Here is a 23,857-nt window from a genome sequence, read left to right on the forward strand (position 1 = left end):
GAGGAGGGAAGCTCCCTGCTGCAGCAGGGCACAGCCAAGCTGTGGGACGGGATCATCCCACCGGGGCTGAGCTCTCACAATTACTGTTTTGGGGGAAAACACCAGAGAAGCTGAGCGGGACTTTGCAAAAAGTGAAATTTGAAAAGCCACGAGTGCCCGGGGAGGCGGGGGGGGGGGGGGAGGGAGCTTGGGCTGGGCAACAGGCCCGGGGAGAGGGGGGGGGGGGGGGGGGGGGGCAGAGCTGTCCTCCGCTGTCAGTAAAGAGGGATGGGCTGTGGGAAGGTTAGTGCCACCCAGGTGCTGGCACAGTGGAGGAACTGCAGGGATGGAGCTGGGGGGTGCCGCTGCTGTGAGGGCAAAGCCCCCTAGAGACCCCCACCGGTGCAGTGGGTCCCTTTTCCCAGCAAAGTGGTGTAAAGGGGTGGGGTAATTCAGTGCCTGAAATGCAGGGGGGGGGGCTGCTCCAAGAGGTCTCCAAAATTAGCAAAACCGAGCAGTACGGGAGGGAGAGGTGCTAGGAACTGGGAGTGCAGGTCGGGTACCAGTGGGAGCCCCAGAGCAGTGGCCACGGTGGCCACCAACCCATCTGCCTGAAGGGGACCCCAAAGCCATTGGCCTGGAGAACAAAGCAGGGCAGAGATAACGAATAATGAGGTATCTGATGACTCGGGCCAGTGGGATGGAAAGGTGTCCGTTAACCCTGCAGGGTGAGGTGCCAAGTCCAGCACGGTCTTTGCAGAATTAAAATTAAAAGGTGCTAAAAATCGACGCATAAATGTGAGGGCTGCTGATTTAAGTTAAAACCCTAAGTTTGTTTAAAGAAGGGACAGACCCCCACACAAACCGAGCCTGACGAAGATGTTACTTAAGCCTATTAGCTAATAAATGGAATAAAATAGGGAAATAAAAGAAATGCTAATTAGACCCTTGGTATCGCCAGAAACTGCTACAAAGGGAGATGTTCCAGCCTGGGTAATGAAGATCACTATTAATAATGATTTCCACTATTTTTGTATTCTGTGGGTAGCACAGGAGAACAGGTAACCCTTTCCAGCCCCGCTGAAGTGATGCCTTGCCAAAAAGCTGCCAGTGACGCCGAGGGGCTGATGAGTCCCGTCACCCTCTCACTGCCCCACCAGTGGGGACAGCTCTGCTCGCACAGACCGCAGTGCCACCCGGGGGTCCTGGCACGGTCCCTGGCACGGTCCCTGCCTGCGGGCTGACCCACTGCAGCCTCCTGTGGTGGGCTGGAGCCCCCCTCCCCCCCCACCTTGGGTTTGCCATGGCCTCTGGCAGCAGGTTGGTGGCCAGAGCTGGGCAAAGGGCCCCAACACCACGGGGAGGGGCTGTAGGCGGGTGGCAGGGCCATGAACCAACACCGAACACCGTTATCTGCAGCACCATTTGGCAGCAGGAATGGGACTGGGGGTGTGGGGAGGGAGTTACGGGGGTCTTGGGGCGCCCAGCCCAGCAGCGAGGGCAGAGGGGCTGCCCTCGGGCACCCACAGCCCCATCCCAGACAGTAGCAAGAGGCTCTGGGGACATTCACTCCCAATCCCTGGGGAATAAATCCCAGAGACCGTGTCCATCCCTGCCGACCCTGCACAGGGCAGCCACCGTCGGAGGCACTCGGAAGGGAGAGGCTGGGATTTCGCTGCAGCTCCAGGATGAAGCCAAGGGCTTGGCAGCAAGCAGGAGACCCCGACCAGCTCACGGCACAGAGCTTTGCCGGGGAATAGCTGATCCCATCAACTGTCCGCTGGGTTCCTTGGATCCACGCGACGCACAGGGCTCGGCAAAAGCCCACTGCCCGGATGCATGGCAGGGGGCTGCCCCACCGAGGACAGGAGATAGCAGCCATCTCTCGGGAGCAGTGACTGTCCCCACGGCATGCCCAGGGCCCCGTGCAGCCACCCGGGCACTGGTGGGGACAAGGAACCACGCTCCTGGCACTGCCCAGGCACCCCTTGCGAGGGAGGGCAGCATTCAGCTGTGCGGCAAAGTGGGATTAGGCGACTTCCTCTGAAGCTGGCTGGAGTTACTCACATCCTACCAGGGAAACAGCAATCCCTTGGCTACGTCTCTCCTTTTGGATCTCCCTCTTTCCATTACACTGCCAGAAAAAAACAGCCTTGGGGGTCCCACCCCGGGGGGGCACAGCCAGACCCAGGAGGTACCCAAAGAGTGGCTGTAGCAGCAGCTCGGCTCACCAGCCTGGCCAAAACCCAAGGCCGGAAGGATGTACGCGGTGCCCGCTGGCAACACGTCTCCTTTGTGGCTTTCAGCTCCAGCCCAGCTGTAGGGACGGGGGATCCCCCATTCCTCCACAGCCCAGCCTCTTGGCTGCACCACAGCCACCGCCATTGCCGGGGGGCTGCCGCAATCCGCCCCCTCACAGGCTTGGCTTCGGCAGGAGGGAGGTCAGGCTGCTCCGCCTGTGGGAAGGTTTGGGAGCAGGGTGGTACCTGTCCCTGCTCCTCCTCGGGGTGACCCTAGCACCCCAGCAAGGGGGTGGGCTGGCAGCGGGCAGCAAGGCGCCGTGTGGTGCTGGGGTGGGTGCACGCGGCCAGTTTGCAGGCGTGGGCAATGTTGTGTGTGCAGGGGGTGCAACGGGGGGCGAGGGGGTGTGGGTACATACGGGGCACAGCAGTGTAGGGAAGAGTGTGGGTGCATCACCAGTGGGGCTGGCAGACGCCTGCATGGGCCTGTGCCAGGGGGTCTGCAATCACTGCACGCAGAAGCACGCTCAGGGCTGCACACGTGGGCGCCCAGCTGTGCACGCTGCGCCTGTGCAGGCTCCCACAGGATGCTGGGGTGCCCCCCCGCTCAGCCAGGCAGCACCCATGGGTGCCCTATGTCCCAGCTGCGAGCAGAGAGCTCCTCCTGGTGGCAGTCCCCGCACCAATGTCCTCCCCCCTCCAGCCCCGCGGGGCTGAGAGAAGAGCCAGGGCCACCAGCCCCCCTGAACCAACCGAGGAAGTTTTATTGTCCTGTCAAAGTGGCACCACGATCCTGACCTGCTGCTCTTTGTCTGAGGGTGATACAAGAGCAGGGGGCGAGGGGCAGGGAGGGGGCTCACTGTCCACGCCCCAGCTCCCGGGGACACAGGAGCTGAGGAGGGGGAAGTGTTATGTTGGGGAGGGGGACAGGGACCCTGCGAGCATCGTACAAAGTGCATAGATGCATGTGTGTGTGTGTGTGTGTGTGTGTGCGCGCGTCCCGCTGCAGGGAGGGGGCAGGCCTGATCCTGGGGACGGCAGCTGTCAGCCTCCAGGGACGTGCTGGCTGGAGGGCGAGCCTGGAAAAGACACAGCAGGGAGAGGGGTGAGACCCCCACGCGAAGCCCCAGACCCAGTGGAGACCCTGGCCACAAGCAGGCAGGAGGGAGCGTGCCGCTCCCCACAGCAGCACAGACCCCAGGGACACAGGGACATGCTCCCACCCCAGTCGGCGTGGTGCAGCGCAGCAGGACCTGCGCCACGGCCACGTCTCTGGCCACATGGACCCCCCCAGCCCCCCCCCCGGACACACAGCCCCGAGGCAGGAAGCGTGGGGAGGGGGAGGCCCCAGCTACGCCCTGCCCGTGGGCTGGGGTCTGTCCTGCAGCAGCCCCTCAACTCCTGCACTCACCCCACTCAAGGTTTCTTCTTTTTCAGCTTCAATGCTTGCAGCCAGTGCGGGGGGGAGGCATCTGACCTGGGAAGTGTTGGCACGGCATCAGCACAAGCCCCCCAGAGACAGCCCCGGGCCCCGGACCAACCCCATGGGGGCATGGTCAGGAGGGACCCCAAGCTGATCTCTGCTCCCGGGGGGATTCGGTGGGCTGGGGCCCCACAGGGAGGGCAGGCAGGGAGCTGCGCGCCTGCTGGGGCTTTAAGGGCTGCGTCCCAAGCAGTGTTTAGGGTGGAGCAGCCCGGCTCTCCAGGCAACGGGCCCTGGGAAAGCCGGCCCGGCACAGCCCCCCCCTCGCCCAGCATCCTGCTGCCAGCCGCAGGCACCGGCGAGGGACCCAGCGCCCCTCAGCACGCCTTCAGCCCTCTAAAGCACCCCAAAACCCTCACGCCTCTGGAAAAATCCACCCATAGCACTCCCTCAAGCCCTTGTGGGGCGCCCAATGCAGCAGCAGCCACCTCAGCACCTCCCCAGTCCTCAGCATCCTCCCAGCAGCTGCCCCCAAGCCCCCCTTTCCGTTCCCAGCCCCGGTGCTCCCCCAGCACGGCCCCGAGACACAGCCCTCGCCTCCCGAGTGTGCTGCACCCCAGCACTCACCCTGAGGACTTCTCGGGTTTGGGAGGCAGCGCCAGGGGTTTCCCACTCAAGCCAGGGATCTTGCAGGACTTGGAGCGCTGCACGTGAGGGTCTTTGGGGGAGGCTGCCTTGCTGTCCCCTGGCAGTGCCCCCTCCTCAGCCGAGCGGTTTCGACCCCTCAGCTTGGCCTGGGTGCAGAAGAGCAGTCAGGTGGGCACACCGTGCTCTGCCCCCTCCCAAATCCTCCCACCGACTCCTCCACGCACTAGTTCCCTTTGGCCAACCCCTCCTCGGTCCCAACATGCCTCAGCTTCCCCTCCCCTGGTCAAACCCTCCCTTCCAGCCGGCCAGGTGTCACCCCACTCGCTTGGGGTCCCAGCAGGCCCCACCTTGAGAACCGATGTGCTGAGGCTAGGGAAGAGTGGCATCTTGACCCCCTTGCCCGATGGGGACGCTCGCACCCGTCGGTTCTTGGGTTCTTCCGCTGCCTCCTCGTCGGAGGACGCTACTGGGGGGGCTGGACGGGGCTCTGCAGGGAGGACACAGGGGACAGCATCACCATGAGACACCTCTGCTGAGGACAGATGGCCCTGCCATCCCTCTCCTGTCATCACCGTCCTACAGGCTCTCACCTGTGGAGTCCCGGAAAATCCAGCTGTCCCCTTCCGAGGTGGCCCCAGGGCGAAGGGCCGGTGCCCGGTGCCTGCGCTTGCGACCCAGGTTGGCCTTGCTGCGGTACATGCTGCTGTCCAGGACCTCCGTGTCCTGTGGGGCCCATGGGGACAGGTTAGAGCCCAGCGCTGGGGACCCCCATCTCAGCCAGCATGCCCGCAACAGCCCTGGGGGGCCCTGAATCTGCAGCCTGTCCCTCAGGGGAGTCTAGGGCCAGAGAGTAAAGCCCCCATCCCCAGAGTGGGACAGGGACAGGGGCACCAGAGAAGCATCTCTTTGACAGCTGGGAACCCCCAGGGCCATATGAGGGGGCTGCTGGAAGCTGTCCCCTCCCCACTCACCTCCAGGAAGGTGAATTCCTGCCCAGCATGGTCTGTGGGTCCCTCAGACTGAGGGGTGCCCAGGGAGAGCCGCTTCTCCTCCCAGCTTGCTGGTCTCTTCCCATCTGGGTGGTCCAAGGGGGCTTCTTCGCTCTCCGTATCTGGCAGGGTCCCACCAGCAGCCTCCAGCAGCAGAGGGGAGGCCCTGGGGCTCCGCAGGGCAGCGGCCATCTCATGGGGGTCTCTCTCCTCCCCAGCAGGGCTGGACGGCTCACTCTCACTGGGCTCCACAGCTGAGGGGTCAGCTTGAGCATCATTCAATGGCGGACTGGGGTCCGAGAGACGGATGCTTCTGCTCAGGGAGACAAGGCGAGACCGCAGAGTTCCTCCAGCTCCAGCTAACACAGGCCCTTCCCCTGCCCTGAACCTCACCTCCGTCTGCCCCCAGGGGAAACTGAGGCACAGGGAGGGCCAAACGCTGCTCCCTTGAAGTTAGAGAAGCACCCAGGTGTCCAAGACCCCCCACTTCTCTCCCAGGATATCACACCAAGGGGGTGGCACTGCTGGAAAGTTCCCTCAAAGCACCCTCCCAAAAGGCTGGGGCAGAATTTGGGGTGGGGGGGAGAGCAAGGAAGCTGCCAGACTCATAGGGGACTCAGGCCAATTCTCCACCTTGGAGCACAGAAAGGTGTCAGACCCTCCAGTAGGGCCACCAGCCCCAGGAGGTGGCCAGGGGACACCCGGTGACCAAGAGGCCCCAGGGGGCAGGAAGATGATGATCAGGGCCACCTGGGGTGTGGGAAGGCACTGGCAACAGAAAACTGCACAGCTCCCAGGGCAAGGGCAGCTCCCCACTGCCCCACATGTGTCCACCAGGCTGGGGCCTTCCAGAGGCCCTTGGGGCTTTCACTTCCTTTCTCCTGGGATCCTTCTTTTCAGGCAGCTTGGGGAATTTCTCATTCTAAGAATCCCCAGCTCTGCAGATTGACTGAAATCAGGGTTCCCACAACATAGCAAAGCCATAAGGGCACAGGGCTGTATCTGCCACTGTCAGAGGGAGACTAGCACAAGAAGCCCCGAAGGCATCAGCCCCTCCTGGATCAGCTCAAGATGGCAGATCCTGCTGGGACAAGTTGAAACCCAGTCCTTCAAAAATGTTCCGCTCCACCTGTGGGGCCAGAAACTACAAGGGGAAACGTGGAGGCAGTGGAAGAGGAGCTCCAGCAGCCCAGGGCCGGAGGCAGCAGATCCCCCAGCTACGAGTGAGACACAATAGGATGCCAGCACAAGGCCCATGGCATCAGAAGTCCCTGCTGCAGGGCAGCATGGTCACCCATGTGGGTCGGATCCCCCCCGCCCCGGGGCCGTGCTGCCACCACCAGTGCCCTCCTTACCTGTCCGCTAAGCCAGCACCATCTCCTGGTCTCTGCTCTCCGACACCGAAGCTCCGGCTCCGGGCTGCACAGCGAGCACCGAACGCACTAACCCACTCCTGGCGCTTGGCCTCGGCATCGTGCAGCTCCACGCTCCAGCCAGCTGCGTCAAAGTCCCGGCTCCAGCCCGGCTCTTCCAGCCTGGCCTCCCGGGACTGGGCAGAGCCGTCCAGGGCAGGCAGGTTGCCCAGGCCCTGATCCCAGGCCGTATGCCCCAGCACAACCCCGCCAGCATCACCAGTACCCAGGCAGCCGGTGGCATCCGAGCTGCTGAAGGAGAGATCCCTGTGCCAGTCTCCCAGGGGCTCCTGCAGGCCCCCGGACCTCATCCCACCAGCCCAGGACATCAAGCCATCTGATGATGCTCCAGTGCCAGAGGGATCTGACGCTCGCTCTGTCCCAATGATGCCAAATTGGTTGTGGCACTCAGCTCCTCCAAGCTCTTCAGCCCAGTCCCTGCCATCGGTGGCACTGCGCTCCTGCTGGTGGGTGCTGCCCCAGCCAGGCTCCTGGGCCGGGGGCTCGGGGACACGGGAGCCAGGCAAGTCATCTTTCCTAACACCAAAAGCATCAGCCAGGTCAGTTTGGCCAATGCCATGCTCACCAGCCCAGCTCAGCCGGCCAGGACTAAACTCTCTTTCTTCCTCTTTGCTGTCTGCAGAGCTGTACTTGCTGGCCCAGGCCGTTCTGCTGAGACTAAACTCGCCATCCTGTGTGCCCATGTTCCCGGTGCCATGCTCATCATCCCAGGCTGGTCTGCTGAGGCCGAACCTGCTGTCCCGAGTCTCCACCTCTCTGCTGCTGTACTCGCTGGCCCAGGCTGGTCTGCTGGGGCTGAACTCCTCGTCCTGGATCTCCACATCCCTGGTGCTGTACCTGTCATCCCAGGTTGGTCTGCTGGGGCTGAACTCCCCATCCCGGGTCTCCCCGTCCCTGGTGCTGTACTCATTGGCTTCGGCCAGCCTGCTGGGGCTGAACTCCCGGTCCTGGCTCTCCATCTCTTGGGTGCTGTATTCACCAGTCCAAGCTGGTCTGCTGGGGCTGAACTCCCGGTCCTGGCTCTCCATCTCTTGGGTGCTGTATTCACCAGTCCAAGCTGGTCTGCTGGGGCTGAACTCCCGGTCCTGGCTTTCCATGTCCCTGGTGCTGTATTCACCAGCCTCAGCTGGCCTGCTGGGGCTGAACTCCCGGTCCTGGCTCTTCACCTCTTGGGTGCTGTATTCACCAGTCCAAGCTGGTCTGCTGGGGCTGAACTCCTGGTCCTGGCTCTCCATCTCTTGGGTGCTGTATTCACCAGTCCAAGCTGGTCTGCTGGGGCTGAACTCCCGGTCCTGGCTCTCCATGTCCCTGGTGCTGTATTTGCTCTCCCAGCCCTGCCTGCCGGGGCCAAACTCCTTGTCTGGGGTCGCAGCGTCCCCAGTGCTGGATCTGCCAGCCCAGCCCAGCGTAAAATCTTTGTCCTTGGTCTCAGCGTCCCTGCTACTGTATTTACTGGCCCAGTCTGGGGTGATCTCCCTATCCATCGCCACATCACCGGTGCCATATCCACCAGCCCATGCAGGTGTGATCTCGCTGTCCTGGCTCTCGGGACCCCCAGAGCCATACCTGCCAGCCCAGCTGGGCTGCCTGGAGCTCGGCTCCTCATCCCGCTGCTGGCCATGTCCCACGCCATAGCTGCTGCTCCAGTCAGCCTTCCCGGGGCCCATCTCCTCCCTGCTGCTCGCGCTGCCCAAGCCATAGCCCGTGCCCCACTTGGGTTTGCCAGCACCAAAGTCTTGATCCTGCAGGCAGCCTTCCACCATGCCATGGGAATTCGACCAGTCACTGCAGCTCAGTCTCGTCTCCCCCATCAACTCCGTCCCTTTGTAATCGCTGCCCCAGTCCTTCCTGGCAGTGCCAAAGGGCCCATCCTGCCGGTCCCCATCCCTGGTGCTCTCCCAGCTTGATCTGGCCCCAAACTCCCGGTCCCGCTCCACCTCACCAGGCCAGTCTCTTTCCCTGGCCACAGCCTCACGGGTCCAGTCAAAGGTGCCAGCCTGGTGAGGTCTGCCGATGCCGAATTCACTGCACAGGTCCTTCCGTGACCAGCCGAGCAGGTTCTGGGGGAAGAGACATGGGGAGAGGAAGTTAAAGGGGGTCACAGTCCCAGCTCACGCTGCAGAGAGGAAAGCTGGAGGGGAAAAGCCGGGGGAAACATCCTCAGATGCCTGGGGGACACAGCAGAAGCAGGGTCCCATCGCGAGGGGAGGCCAGATCCTGCCGCCTGCCCTCCCCACACCAGCAGCTGCCAGCTGCCCGGGGGTACTCACAGCTGCTGCGCCTGCCCCGGGTCCTTCCCAGCCTGGTGCCTGGCGAGCCCTCCCCAGCTCATCCCGCAGCTCCAGGTTGGCCAGCAGCCGCCGGAGGACAGCCGTGGTCCCCCAGCCGCCAGCCATGGCTCCCCAGCAGGCCCCGCACGCGGCACTGGCCGCACCCCAGCTCTCCCTGCCGGCACAGCATGCTCCCGCTCAGCCTCCACCCAACCCGTCCCACCGCCCTACGCGCACCCAGCCCTGCCGCAGCAGAGCCCAGTGCCACACCGACACCGGGGCCTGGTGTTAACCCTTCCCATCGCGAAGCCGCCTGGATCCCCGCACCCTTACCTCGGGCCTCTCCGCATCTGGAGAGCCGTGGCCCGCAGCATGAGGCCCAGGCGACGCCAGCAGCTCCGTCAGCCAGCCCGGGTCAGCGTGGGGATCAGGGACCCTCGAGGATCCTTCAGCCTGGCGTGGCCCACCAGGGCCCTGCAGGCTCACGGGGCAGTCGCCAGCCGGCACCCACACCGAGTGGGCCGCAGTGGCTGGATCCGGTGGGGCCAGATCTGGCGGGGTGGCCTCGATGGGGAGGCTGGGCTGGGTGGGGGGCTTGGGCTCAGCTGGGTCCTGGACAAGCTCCGTCACACAGAGAGCGGAGCAGGGCACAGTGGCATCCCGCTCTGCCTCCCCTTCCTCCTCCTCCTCCTCTGCCGAGCCCTCGGCCTCGCACTGGGCCACGGGCCCCCCTGGACACGAAGCCCCTTCTGCTGCCCGGCTGCCAGCCACGACGGGGCCGGGCTCTTCAGACCCACTGTCCCCCCCGGGAGCATGGGGCACAGGGGCCCTGGTCCTCCCCGTCCGACTCGCCCTCTTCAGAAAGCCCTGAGTCAGGTGTCTCCCGGATGGGGGAACGGGGAGGGGATGCTAGCCGACGTGCCCCCCGCAAGGGGAAGGTCCACTCAAAGGACTGAGAAAGGCTCCAACCGGAATCACTGCCCAGGGATGGCTCTGACAGCGGATCCCCGGGACGGGGCAGAGCGCTCAGTGAGCCCCCCAGCTCTCCCATGCCTTGCCCTGCTGTGGGGGGCTGCAACACCCCCTCCGAAGAGCGCCGGAGCCCCGAGTCCCTGGAAGGGGGAGAGGGGCTGAACTCAGGACCCTCATAAGACTGTGGGGACACTGGGGAGTCATCAGGTCCCTCTGGGGAGCCCGGAGGACGGGAGGCTTTAGCAGGGAGCTCGGGGGGGGGGCTGGGGGGAGCTGAGTACTCAGCAGCAGCCTCAGGAGAGCCAGGGGGGCAGGTGGCTCTGGGGGACAATTCGGGAGTGCTGGGGGGGCTGGCAGTATCAAGGGATCCCTCTCCGGGAGTGTGGGGGGAGCCAGGGGAACAGGAGGTGCCGAGCCGGGGCTTGGCCGCAGAGGAGGGAGCACCCGGGGCCTGGATGGAGGCAGCCGAAACCTCGGCTGAAGGCCGAGCGGGGGATTCGGGGGAGCCAGGGGCCAGCGTCGGGGAGCCGGGGGCTGGGAGCTCTGGGGGGGCATCAGGAGAGCCGGGAGCCGAGGCGGAGGGCTCAGCAGGCTGGAAAGGAGCCCCCGGAGCCGGGCAGGTGGGGGGCCTTGGGGACCCAGGGGGGCCGAGGGCACCCAGCTGGAGAGAGGAGAGCTGTGGAAAGAGCCCGCAGGGGGTGTTGTGTCACTGGAGAGAAACCTCCAAGGCGTCACCCACCCTCAAATCACAGCCCCCCGCCCTCTCACCAGCCCTAATCTACAACGAGGGTCCCACCCGCCAGCACCCCCTCCCCTCCCCAAACCCAAGGCAGGAGGTGCCCATGCTTCTCGCCAGCGCCAGGCTGCTTCCTGCGTGACTCAGCCCAGGCGGCTCCCAGCCGCCCCTGGCCCCGCTCCATGCCCAGGGCACAGCAGCACCCCAAGCCCCCCGCTGCTGCCCCCCTCAAGTGCCCACCCTCTGGCAGCGCCAAGACAGATGGAGAGGAAGAAACAAAGCAGAAGAAAGTAAAACCAACCCCAATCTGCACCCCGACCCCACCGTGAGGCTGAGCACCCCCTTGCCAGTGTCACCCTGCCCAGCATTGCCAGGTTAGCCCCCCGCACTGGGGAGACCCAGTGTCACTGCTGGGGCTACCACTGCCGGCGTCGCAGTGGCCTGGTGTCCCGGTCACCACCCTGAGCATGGCGGGAAAGGGAGGGTGAGAGGGGGGCTGGCAGGGAGCCCAAAAGGGCCTGCCCTGCCACATACCTGCCAGGTCACCAAACCCTGGCTGGTGACTCACGGTTGCTCCCTGCCCACGCCTCAGCAGCGGCGCTGGCACACACCACCCCCCTCCAAAATAATCCAGCCCCACACCGGGGCACCCAGCACAGGGTCGGGGGGAACCCAGCTTCCCCAGAGAAAGTGGTGGTCAGCACCCCAAGGAGAAAGGAGAGACACGCACCCCGCAGAGAGGGAGCCCCGGAGGAGACAGGAGAGCCCCGAAGGAGAGAGCCCAGGAGCGGAGCCACCGCGGCACGGGAGGGCGAGGCGAGAACTCACGTCAGGGGGGGAAGGCGGCCTCCGGCGTCCGCGGGGGTCCCCGGCACAGCTCAGGCTGGCTGGGGGGGAGCTACTGGCAGACAGAAATGGGGAAGGAGGGTAAATTCCCCTTCCATGCACCTCTGCTCTCCTTTCCCACCACCCACCAAGGCACCTCCAAGCCCCAAACCACCCACCCCAGCCTCAGTGGCCAGATGAACTACAAGAGGCCCTTCAATCACTGCAAGCAGCACCCGGCACCAAACCATCAACAAGGTTGTGACTGCAGAGGGGAGGGAGGCAAATCAGCCCTAATGGCCTTTCCAGAAAGTTTTCAGTCCTTTGGAGAGCCAGTTTCTCACACTCTGGTTTAAAATAGCCCCCATCTCACTCTCCCGGAGGTACCCGGCTTTCAGGAGCATGGCCAAGTGCTGGCTCTCACCCAGGACATCCTGCAGCCAGGAGTCCCACAGATCAGCCTTCTCCCTCTACCTTGGCATGACCCAGCAGGAAAAAAAAAAAAAAATAACAAGGGTGGGAAAAAGGGAGGATTTCCCAGGGGGAGTGACCCCCTCCCCGTTATTCCCAGCCTCAGGGCAGCAGGATGGATGGCTGGCTCACTTCCCAGCCCTCGGGGGCTGGAGGCACAGAGGCAGCTCCTCAACTGGGACAGCCCGTTCCTGCGGTTGGAGCAAACCACCCGGCGCTGCGGCGGCTGCCCTGGCCTTCCCATGGAGGCAGCTCAAGGCACTGCCTGCTTAGGATGAACACCGGCCTCATGCCGGTAACTAGACCTCAGCTCCGTTATTCCCATTCTCAAGACAGCTAGGAGCCATGTTCCCTGTCCCCGCAGCCTCTCATCCTGCTGGGGCAGGACCCCAGCTCCTCACCTTGTCCTGCCAGGGCGGGACCCCGGCTCCTTACCTTATCTCGGCAGTCTGGTGTCCGTCATCCCCCACCCCCAGCTTGCCCACCGCAGGTTGGGGTGTCTGGCAGGCTTCGCTGGAGGGGGCTCCATCTGCCTCCCCGCTGGGACGCCTCCGGAAGGCAGTGAAGGTCTTGGAGCCGAAGCGAGAGGAGGGATCAGGGCAAAAGAACGAGAGCCGGGATCGGTCTGGGCTCCCTGGGCCCTCCCTGCTGTCCATTTTGGCCAGGATCTCCTCCACGGTGGTGCCTGGAAATCGCTCTGGTTTGGTCGCCACTGGCACTGGTGTCACCTTGAAAGGAGCTGGGCCCTTGCGGGAGGGGGTCGGTGGAGTGGGGGGCACCTCCTCACTGGGGGTCAAACCCGGGTCCTCCACGGCTGCGACCAGAGATGGAAGCCCCTTCCCATTGGGGGTCTCGGGTGATTTGAGGGTGAAGGAGGGGCGCCGGAGGGGCCCCCCCGAGCTGCTCCCGCCATAGGGCTGGGGTCCTGCCAGGCGGTTCATCTTCTCGGCAGAGGGCAGTGCCGGGCGAGGGTGCCGTGGCCCCAGTTGGGGATGTGGCAGGGAGGGCTTCGCAGGCATAGCCGGCTTGGGCAGCACACGGGGTTTGGGCCGGACCGGTGGCTTGGGGCGAGTGGTGCCTACAAGAGAAGCAAGGAGAGGAGAAACGCCATGTTGGAAAAGCACTGCAGCCCCACCAGGCTCCCTGGGGAAGGCCAGTGGGGCACACTGGGCCGAGAACAGCCCTCAGGCACCAGCTTGGCACCCCAAGAGGGGGCCTTCCCAGAGCAGGCCAGACCAGCAAACCCCCCCAGCTCCGATTTCTCCCACCCCCCATGGGGACAGACCTTTCTCAGGGCTGCCAGCCGCCAGTCCAGCCCCCCCAGAGCCTGTGGCAGAGGCGCAGGGCAAGGCAGGGCACAGGGGCTGCGGCTGGGAGGCCATGGCAAAACCGGGACCAGGACTCAATGGACACAGTGCAGGGTCAGCCCCTAGGGAAAGAGGAAAGAGGAAGAAGCATTTTAGGGAGCATCCCTTCACCTGGGCTCTGGGACCAGTGGGACCCAGTGGTGGGCAGCCACACTGTGCCATGATACCAACCTCCCAGCCCTACGCCAAACCCTCACATACACCTGTGCCAGCACCTGGACAGTGTAATAAACCACTGTCACACTGCCAACCCTCTCTTCACCAGTACCACCCTCTGTACACTGTCCTCAGCATGTCTACACCAACCGGGGACGGCACAGTGACCCCAAACGCCACATCAACCCCCCTCTGCCCATACCCCCCATACACATCAGTCATCAGTGTACCCCACACTGGCTCCCACACACTGTGAACCCCCAAACACCGTGCAGTTCCTCATTTACCTGCACCAACCCTGTGTCAAGCTGTCCCAGCACCCCAGTGCACACAAGTCACACCCCTGACCTGTGCCAACCCCCAGTTTGCCCCGGGAACCACCTCAGCCTGCCACCCCCTGCACCAGCCCCTCACTGACACCGTACCAAGCCCCACCGGCTGTGTCAGCCCCCAGCAGCTCCAGGGGTACCGGCCGGCCCCTCCCGACCCCCGCGGGGCCGGGAGTACCCCCCGACGCACAGCCCACCTCGGCTGCCCCAGCGTAGGGGCCGTGGGGGGCCCTGCTCACCTTCCCCACAGCAGCCTCATGTCCCGGGTGGGTCGCGGACACGGGGGGAGGGGGGGAAGGGGGCTGCAGGGCGGGCAGGGGAAGCGTGGGGGGTGCCGTCCCACGGGTCTCACGCTGCCGCCGCCGCTCCCGTGACTCACCGGGGCTGCGGGGACAGGAAAAACCCGCTCGGTGCCTCCTCCCGGCTCTGCCCTGCCCTCCCCGCCTCACTCCCTACTGCCCCGCCGGGGTCCACCCCCTCAGACCCCCCTTCCCTTCCTCCCTTCCTCCCTCCCACGGGGGAACCGGCGTCACGACCGCCCCAGCCCACATCTGGAAGCCATCGGGCCCGTTTCCCAACCCCTTGGCAGCCTCGGGACGGTAGCGAGGCCCCGCTCCCCGCCCCGGGATGCGAGTCCGTTCCGTACCGCGTCCGCCACCACCGCCCCCCGCCCTCCTCCGGCGGGGCCTACTCTCATTGCCCTGGCAACGAAGCCCCCGCTCGAGTAGCTGGGTAGGCCGCAGCCAGCAGGCCTAGGCCCGTCGCCGTGGCAACGGAGCCCCCCACTCGATTTCGGGGAAACGGGGAGGTACCGAGCCCGCTGTGCCCGCCGGGGACGATGCCGCGGCTTCGTCTCCGGCGGGTACAACGGGCCCCGAAGGGATCTCCGTTCCCCGTAGGCCCAGCCCAGCGGAGCGACCCCCGCTCACCCGCTGCCGCCGCCGCTGCTGCTGCATATTCATGAGCGCGCGTCCGCCCCCCCCGCCGGCCACGCCCCTGTCCCCCTCCCCGCCAACCAGAGAGCACGGCGAAGCCAGCGCCGCGTGGCCGGGCGGACCATGGAGAGGAACGACTAGAGAGTCGCCGCGCCCCGCCCTGCCCCGCCCCTCCCGCCGCGCCGTTTACCATCGAGAGGGCGCTAGAGCGTCTTCCAGCACCGCTGCCGCCGCCGCCAGGGCCGGGGGTGCCCGCCGCTGCCAGCGGGCCCTGCGCGCCCCACGCGGGCCGGCACCGGGAACCGAGGCGGAGCGGGGGTGGGGGGGGTGGTGCGCAGCGGACAGGCGGGGCTGCCGCTGAGAGACAAGGTCCCCCGCGGCCAGGCCGGGCAAGCGGACCCCCTCACTCCGCCGGTTCCCTCCGCCGCGGCAGCCCGGTAATGGCCAGGGAGGTGCGCGGGGGCTGAGCTCGGGCACTGGCACTGGCACCGGCTCAAGGCGGGGAGCCAGGAACGCGGGGGCAGGAACGGGGAGGACAGCCCTGTGCCCACCCCAGCTCTGCACCCACAAAGACGCTCTCGGTGGGGTTTTTTTTTTATTCAATCCACGTTGCCATGTGAACAGACCCAAAATACAAAAAAAAAACAAACAACCAAACCACCCCCCACCCCAAAAAAAAAACCCCACCAAACCACAAGGAAAGAAAAAAGGAAAGGAACCAGAGTATTCAAAAAACACAAACTGATGCAAAACTGCGCTGAGGTGGGACCCAGCCCCTCGGGGCCTCCCTCCTCCCCGGGGCCTCGCTCCCCGGCCAGGCACTGAGGGCAGGGGCGGGGGGCCGGGGGCGCTGCACCCGCCGCGGGGGGACATGACCACCGGCTCGAGAGCCCAAGGCCCAGGTGGCTGCCGCGGGGCCGGCCCAGCCGTCCTCTCGCCGATCTGGGATCCAGCCTGGAGCCAGCCGGGACAGGGCTAATCCGAGCCTGACGCAGATTCCTCCGAGCTGGGGGGTGGGCTGGCGACCCCCTCCTCCTCAGAGTCCTGCGGGCAGGGGACAAAGTCAGGGCAGCCTGGGACAAGGTCAGGGCAGCAGCTCCTGTTCCCCGACCTCTCCCACACCCCACAGCAGGGACAGGGTGGCAGCAGTGACTTGGGGACACGTGCAGCACACAGACAGGCTGCCCACACCACCACAGACAAGAGGTACCAGAGGGTCCCGGCCCCTGCAGGGACAGGGCAAGCAGCCCACGTCCACAAGAGAGAAATGGAGCGTACCCGGGGGGAGAGGAGCCGGGAGAGCCTTACCAAGACCCCTACCTCCTTCTTGCTCTCTGCAGAAGAGCTTTCATCACTGGAGACAAATTCCTTGCTCTTGAAGCTCTCGTTCATACTCTTGGCAGAGGACTTGGAGGACAAAGACTTGGAGGCGGCGCCTTTCTTCTCCACTTTCCCCTTCATCTGCTTCTCCTGCTTCTTCTTCTTCTTTTTAGACCGCTCCCTGCGCATGTGTTGGGAGGGCGGGAGAGGAGAGGCATTACCCTGCTGACCCCACCAGCCACCTCCCTGGCACCACAGAGCTGTGGACACTCTTCACACTGCCCCCAGCCCTGGAGAGGCTCAGGCAGCGTGACAGCTGTGGAACAGCCCCAGTTCAGAGGGGCCAAGCCCCGGCAACCCCTGCCAGCCCTCTCTGCTCAGCACACTCACGTCTTGGAGCTCTCTGACTTGCTGCCCCCGCTGTACTCCTTCATGGCCTTCTCGTACTCCCTCCTGGCATCTTCCGCCTTGCGGTCCCATTCCTGCAGCAAGGGCACAAGGTTAGCGGGGACTTCTCTCCTCCTCCTGCACCACCAGAGCCCACCACCGTCCCCAGCCACACCACACCCACGCTCCTGCCATGTCCCTCACCACCCTGGATCAAGCCAACACTCACCCACCAGCCCAAAGCCATCACCTCCCCACTGCCACACTCCCCTCCCACCTACAGAGCGCCAGGTTCCTGAGAACAAGCAAGAACCTGCCAGGGCCCCTCCTGTCCAGTCTCCTCGCCCAGCCTCAGCTCTCCCCACCAGCAAAGCAATCCAGACACCCCATCCCTCACCTCCTTCTTCTCCTTGGACATGGCCTTCCAGAGCTCCCCAGCCTTCTTGGACAAGTCTGTGATGCTGATGCCAGGATGCTCTGACTTGATCTTCTCCCGGTTGGCATTCAGCCAGAGCATGTAAGCTGACATAGGCCGCTTGGGAGCATTGGAGTCTTTCCCTTTCTTGCTCTAGAAGGCAGGGAGCGGAGAGAACAAGCGTCAAAGCTTCAAATGGCACCACTTGCTGAAGACTCAGTGCTGCCCCAAGATGAGGGGCCGGGTCTCCACTCTTCTCCATCCCACCAGTAACTCAGTTGTTAGGGACAAGTTCCCCAACACCCAAAAGGACTGTCCAGGGCACACGCAGGGGCACAACACGCCCTTTGGAAGTCTCAACCTGGACTCATCTGCAGGAGGCAGCAAGTCAGGCTTGGAAAACTGACCCAGCTGGGACAGAGCGCAGCGAGGTGACAGCACCAGATCAGGCTGCCGCAGAGGGTTGAGGTGAAGTGCAGCTGATGGGCTGCAACCTGCGTCTCCCCACAGGGAGTAGCAACTCACACTCCCTGCTCTCCACAACCCCACCAGCAGCAACATCTCACCTCTAGCTGCTTCTTGCGGGGCTTGCGGTCTTTGACGATCTTGGCCTTCTTGGCCGGCTTCTTCTCATCCCGGTCGCTGTCACCATCACCACTGGAGGAACTGGCCGAGGCGTTGCTGTCAAACCTGCATGGAGGTGCTCGGCTTCAGTGACAGCTCAAGACCCCCACCCCAGAAAGATGAAGCACGAGGTGGGGGAGGGAGAGCAGCCACAAGCAGGCAGCAAGACTTGCCCCCAAACTCTCCCAGCCTCCAGCAACCCGTAATTGAGACTTCCTGAGCTGAAGCTGTTGTTTGTGCTTAACAGCTCTCAGGGGATTCTCCTTCCACGAACACGGCTCATCATTTTCTCACTTCCTGTAAATTTTAGGCACTCACACCACCACGCAGCTCAACTCCACCAAGATCCACCTCCTCCCATTGGGCTCAACCCAGCTCCCGCTAGCACACACAGTGGCTCTTCACGCTGCTGCGGAGACTGCAATTCCCACCCACCTGCTCCCCCAACTCAGGATTTCACGGAGCTGCATCCCATCCTCCTCCCGCTGTTCTCTTTTCCAGCCTGAACAGCCAAGGCCTCATCCAGGCGCCATCTGATCCCCCCAGCCGCCCTTCTCTAACCTTTCCAATCTGTATAATGTCATTATAATTGAGCAAGCCCAGAACTGCACTTACTTCTCAAGATTTTTAAGACCAGGAATTTATAAAGCAATACCGGCTGTGCCTGGAACATTCCCCAGTGCTCATGCAGCCCCACGTGACACCCTCAAACAGCGCCTTCCAAAAGCCCCCTGCTAGACAGACACCTGCCCAGTCTCTACTCACTCTTCAGCCACATCATCATCCTCCTCACCAGGGTTGAAGGACTCATCTGGAAGGAGAGAGCATAGGGGTCAGCTTATAGCAAGGCAAGGATGGACAAGACTTCACCAGAGATGGGGTGAGGAAGTCTGATCACCAAAGACAGTCCCCTCCAGCAGGCCCTCACACCCACCAGGCCTCAGCCTTCACCTGTCTCCTCCCCAGAGCCGTCGCTGCTGTCATTGGCGTTCTCCTCCCGGATCTTGCCCTCCTCCTTCATTCTCTCCAAGTAGGCATCGTGCTGGTCCTCGTCAGAGTCGGCATATTCGTCATAGCTCTGCTTCATGCCCTGCAGGAGAGACAGCGTGAGGGCTGCGTCCTGTGCTCCCCACACTTGCACACACCCCACTTCTGGAAACCGCAACTCTGGCATGCTCCTGGGCAGGCCCCAGTCGCATGCACAGGGTGGGGAGGACGGGAGGCCTGCCACGTCCCCTCCTTCTACCGATCAGGGCTCTGGAGAGAGGGGCAGAAGAGTTATCTGGGTTAGGGGGGGGGTCCTCTCATAAGTCATGCTGGAGTTACTGGGTTTAGTCGGGGACCACCACAGCCATGCAGAGGAAACCTGCACCAGGAGGAGGAAGAGGAGAAAGAGGAAGGGATATCGCACGGACCTTTTTCCTCTACAAGGGCAAGGAGAGAAAAGAGAGGTGAAAAAAAAAAAGGGGGGGAAAGCAGCAAAATTTTGGAGAGAAAACAGCCCCCCCCCCCCCTCCCCATCCCAGCTGGTGGGCAGTGGTTCCAGTGGGGCGCAGGGAACCAGCCCTGCTCAGCAGGTACCTCCTTGAGGCCTCGGTTCTTGATGTTTAGTTTCTTGGCGTTGACGAAGTCAAATAGCTTCCCATACTCCTCCCTGCAGGACAGGCAGGGGGGTCAGGTATTGGCGGCAGCCAGGGTGCCAGCAGCACTGAGAGCAGCTCGCCCCACACCCCACGCCCCCTGCCCACCTCTCTATGCTGCTGAAGGTGTACTGCGTGCCCTGCTTGGTCTCGATCTCAAAGTCGAAGGAGCGGGTGGTGGTGGTCCCACGGGCAAAGTTGACGAAGGAGATCTCGTCAAAGCGGATGTGCACGGGCGGCTTGTGCACATAGATGAAGCCACGCTCCAGCGGGTACAGAAGCCCTGAGCTGGCCTTGTAGGAGCAGGTGATGCACTGGGCTCCGGAGTGTCTGTGAGGGCAAACATAGCCATCTTACACCCACGGGGAGCAAACGCCCTCCCTGTGCCCACTCCCGCAGTCAGACAGAGGACGTCAGCAGCCCAGAGGAGCCTGGCGACTGCTCCCCCAGCACAAGCCACAAATCCCAAAGAGCACTATTTCCCTGGCCACAGGAACAAGAGAGAAAGAGAGGGGCCAGTCCTGCTGCCAAAGTTGGGGAGGGATCCCAAACAGCTGGCCTCAGGCTACCAAAGCAACAGCTTCTTCTGTCCTAGGGCAGGCAAGGCAGGCTTTGCATCTCTCCCCATCTCCGTGCCCCTTCCTGCAGCAGGAAGATCCCACATTCCACCATCCACAGCCCCCTCGGCTGGCAGCAGCACGCCTCACCCCTGGAAGTTGCCGGGGACAGTGATCTTGCGATTCACCAGCGCCTTCATGACCCGGCTGACCATCTCGTAGAGGGAGCCTGACATGTTCTTGGTGAGCCGCCCCTCGAAGCGTTTCTCCACCTCCTCCCTGCACAGCCGAAAGAGAGGGCAATGGTGAGAAGGGGAACCCATGAGGTTTTGTTACCTCCCTCGCAGCTCCCCGAAGCCCCCCATGTCCAGGGAGGGGTGCAAGGCAGTGGCCTTGCAGGAGAGGAACTCACTCATTCATGTTGAGGGTCAGGGAGATGTCCTCATCCTTGGAGAAGAGCAGGATAAGGAAGTGGTAGCGGGTCTGGCCTTGCTTTATCGGGGGGTCCAGGCTGATCTAAAAGAGAAGAGAAGGTGAAGACCTGAAATCCCCTGAAGCCATCACTTGCCACCCTTCCCTGGGGGAGGGAAGGCCCCGCGTTCCCTCCTCACCACAAAGAACATCTGCCGCTGGTCCTTATGCGGAAGCAGGAACAGGCGCAGCACGGTTGTGTAGGGAATCTTGTAGTCAAAGGTCTTGCCGTGAAGGTGCAGGAAGGTGGGGTAGATACGGATGTCATATCGCCCACGAGGCGTCAGACACTGCAGCTCCCGGAAGATGCAGATGGCATCGCCGGTGGCCTGGATCACATCCGCCTTGGAGAGGACATTCTGAGCGAAGGCCTGCAAAGGAAGAGTTATGACCAGTTGAGAGTACCCAGCTACCCACCCCCACCCGACCTGCTGTCCCCGCGGCCAGCCTCTCACCTCCACAGGGTCCACACCATCCTCCTGGGTGGGCGGCACATAGAAGCGAACCTCCATGAGCGAGACCTCAGCATCATCATTCTGGTGGAACTCCAGTGTCACCTCATTCTTGCCCGTTGTGCACTGGGAGACGTTGCTGAGGGGGATCTCGAACACCGGCTGCTCCCCAATGTCAAAGGAGAGCAACTGCCCTACAGCAGGCAGGAGGGGAGACGCAGCCCGTCACAGCAGGATCGGAACCACCACGCCATGGGGCACGGGTAAGGTCCCCACTGCAAGGCAGACCCATGGGGTCCTCCTAGATCCCATCTCTAGGAACAGCCTTGGTCTTCTCACAAAATCCAGCAACACTTTTCCTCCCCCCTGCCTCCATTCCCATGCTCCCTCCCAAATCTGCAGGCTTTCTCCTTCTGGTTACAGCCCCGGGAGACAGACACTGATCAGAAGTGAACTGAAGGGAACCGTCTGTTCCCATGTTTGCCTGGACTCAGACCAGGGGGGAGCATTCACCAGCTCCCCTGGCTCCTTCATGAACCGGCAGGCTTGGACAGATGTTGGCAACTCCCATGCCAACCCTTCTTTTTCCAAGTGTTCCCTGCCTGCAAAACCTTCCCCTGGATTTGAGGCCTGCAGGTATCTTCTGCTTTCCTGGGATGGCTAACATCCTCACCATCCCCAAGAATGCCACTAGAAAGCAGGATGTTGCTCAAGGGACCAGCCGGGTGCTGCAGGAACAGCCATGCTGGTGGGAAACTATCCCAGCTCCCCTGCCTCGGGCTGCACCTGCTGCAGCTGTTCCCTTCCCTCAGCAATGGCATTACAACAACTCACCTCCAAACCTCACTGTCCCCCAATTCCAGCCCTTCACACACAGATCCTTCTCCGCCAGCTCCAGGCAATAGTGGGCCTTGAAGAAATCCGAGAGCTTATCGAACTCCTGGACAACAGCAAGAAGGAGGGAACATCCATCAGACACCACCACATACACGCGCTGCCCTGAGCCCATAACCAGGACACAGCCTCCCCAGTGCAAGGGAAGTGGCAAAAAAAAAGGGGGTCAGCACTGTTCCCGGGGGGTGGTCAGTGCCGTCAGACTTCCAGGGAGTGCAGCTTGACACAGGACAAGCAAAATCCAGCAACTGAATAGATGCCAGCCAGGGACAAGAACAGGACAGGTACACAGGGACCAGGGGACTCACCGATTCCCGGAAACCATCATATTTGTAGACATGGCCGTTCTTGGTGAGCAGCTTGAGGCCGTGACCCAGTGCCACACGCCGCCACACGCCCTCAGCCAGCTCTGAGGCCTGGATGTTGTCAACCTTCCCCGTCTTGCTGTTCTTGAAAATCACGCCCTGGCGGCTCAGCCGCAGCCGCCCGTCATTCTGGCGGGAGAGAGGCAAGTGTGAGGTGGGGGCAGCCCGCCCTGCATGCAGGGAAACAGCCCGACAACACCGACAGGCTCTGGAGCTGGGAACTGCTGGGCACAACAGGCGGCTGTGCATCCCCTCCAGACAAAACCAGTTAACTTTCCCAAGTGCCCGCCGGCTTTAGTCCTCATGCACTCCCTGCCACCTGGATCCAGGATTCAAGTGGCCACAAGACTGTCGCCAGCACCCTCAGTGCCGCTATGTTTCTGTAGCTCCCTTGGGCTTTTGGGGACAATGTCCCAAAAGCCAGAGGGTTACAGGTGACCCAGAAACACTCCACACCACTGCAAACCACCACCCCCCCGCCCCATGACCCGCTCCCTGCACCAGAACAGGCTGATGGCCAGCACAGAACCCTCCTGCAGTAGCTAGGGTGGACGCCCACAGCTGGCATCCCTTCTCCCTCCTCCTGGAAACGTTCCCAACCGCAACCTCGCTCGTTCCACAACAGGCTGGCACTTAAAAGCCCCTGTTGATGCTCCAAAATGCTTCAGCCCCGGAAACGAGGCACCTCCGCTCCCTGCTTCCAGGCGAGATCAGCAAAACATCCTCTGCCAGGACGAGGCAGCGCAAGACATGCTGGAGCAGGGGGAGCGCCCTGCAGCATTTTGGCTGCAAGAGCAGGTCACAACACCACGTGCCACCCACCAGGGCCCAGGCAGGTCTCCCCAGGGACTGTCCCCCCACCCCAGCTCACTCACCATGGACCCCTTCACCTCCTGGTAGATCTCGTTGAACTCCAGCGTGTCAGCCATGGCGGCCGGGGCAGGTGGCAGCACCTGGGCTGCGGGAGGGGAAGGAGGCCGAGCGCAGCGAGTCGTTCAGCTCCCGCCCCAGCCTGGCATGCCCCGGGCCAGCGGCAGGTGGGGACGAGGACAGAGCAGCTGTGGGGGCAAGGAGGAGGAGGAGGGTGAGCAGCTGTGGGGGCAAGGAGGAGGAGGAGGGTGAGCAGAGCTCAGCGAAGCGGCTGCGGGGGGAAGATGGCTCCTGGGCCTCCCGCAGGGCCAGGCTCTGCACGCACGGCCGCGCCGCACCCCCGAAAGGCCACGCCGGCCCCTCCGGGCCGCTCTCCTCGCCCCCCAACGCTGCCCCTCGGGGTGGCACGTGACCCACGCGCGGGGGGCGCCCCGGCCGCCCCCGGCCCCGCGCTCCCCCTCCCCCAGCTCTGCCTCGGCCCCGGGCCTCCCCCTGCGCCCCCCGCCCGCGGTCCCTCCAGCCCTGCCCTTCCCCTCCCCAGTGCGCCCCTCCCCCCCGCACCCCAAATCCCCTCCCCGCTGCTCCCAGTCCCCAACCCCCCGACCTCATCCTCACCCCACCGGGGCCCAGCCCCCCCCCCCCCCCAGTGCGGCCCCGCCGGGCCCGGCCCCCTCCGCACCGCCGCCACTTTTCCCGCCTGCGCAACACGAACCTCACGCGGAGCCTCCCTCCCGCCGCCGCCGCCGCCACGGCCGCCGGCGGAACTCGGCCTCACTTCCGCCATAGAGAGGGGCCGCTCTGGGCGCTGGAGGACCGCGCGGCAACGGCGCGGACAGGACCATAGAGCGCCGGGAGGACTACGGCTAGAGAGTACGCGGCGCCCCGCACCCGCTATAGAGGAGGTGGCGAGTGGGGTGGGGCTGCATCAGCTGCTCCCCCGGGCCCCCACCGGCCGCGCTGCCTCGCTGGGCACCGTAGAGCGGCGGGAAGCCTCTGGCTCGCAACCGCGACTCCCAGGCTGGGGGCACCCAGGGGGCGGGGGCGCCCCGGCCCCCCGAGATGGGGCACCCCCAAAGGCCCCCGGGGACC

At 63.7% G+C, this 23,857-nt stretch overlaps 2 protein-coding genes across 3 annotated transcripts; both read right to left on the bottom strand.

Moving 5' to 3' along the window:
* Nucleotides 1–2,963: 2,963 nt before the first annotated feature.
* On the bottom strand, nt 2,964–14,294 carry TNKS1BP1 (tankyrase 1 binding protein 1). The gene is given in 13 exon segments (XM_040609144.1): nt 2,964–3,298; nt 3,631–3,696; nt 4,270–4,436; nt 4,638–4,777; nt 4,881–5,013; nt 5,262–5,592; nt 6,635–8,772; nt 9,316–9,813; nt 9,815–10,630; nt 11,519–11,591; nt 12,422–13,064; nt 13,272–13,415; nt 14,078–14,294. Coding segments are annotated over 11 exon segments (5,097 nt in total). The 5' UTR covers nt 13,369–13,415; nt 14,078–14,294; the 3' UTR covers nt 2,964–3,298; nt 3,631–3,635.
* A 1,057-nt stretch (nt 14,295–15,351) lies between these two features.
* SSRP1 (structure specific recognition protein 1) lies at nt 15,352–23,617 on the bottom strand. 2 transcript variants are annotated; one of them, XM_040608331.1, is made up of 17 exons: nt 23,481–23,617; nt 22,774–22,956; nt 21,842–22,027; nt 21,474–21,579; nt 20,643–20,833; nt 20,328–20,558; nt 20,129–20,232; nt 19,867–19,995; nt 19,268–19,489; nt 19,101–19,173; nt 18,471–18,609; nt 18,285–18,330; nt 17,462–17,585; nt 16,878–17,048; nt 16,484–16,575; nt 16,094–16,274; nt 15,352–15,817 (listed from the first exon to the last, which is right to left on the bottom strand). In XM_040608331.1, exons 2-17 carry the CDS (start codon nt 22,825–22,827, stop codon nt 15,749–15,751), a joined length of 2,118 nt encoding a protein of 705 aa, XP_040464265.1. In that variant the 5' UTR covers nt 22,828–22,956; nt 23,481–23,617; the 3' UTR covers nt 15,352–15,748. The 2 variants fall into 2 exon arrangements, with proteins under 2 accessions (XP_040464265.1, XP_040464264.1); XM_040608330.1 differs by having other exon boundaries at nt 16,082–16,274.
* Between the last annotated feature and the right edge of the window lie 240 nt (nt 23,618–23,857).

This window comes from Falco naumanni, chromosome 10 (assembly GCF_017639655.2).
Source record: "Falco naumanni isolate bFalNau1 chromosome 10, bFalNau1.pat, whole genome shotgun sequence".
In the NCBI taxonomy this organism is placed as follows: Eukaryota; Metazoa; Chordata; class Aves; order Falconiformes; family Falconidae; genus Falco; species Falco naumanni.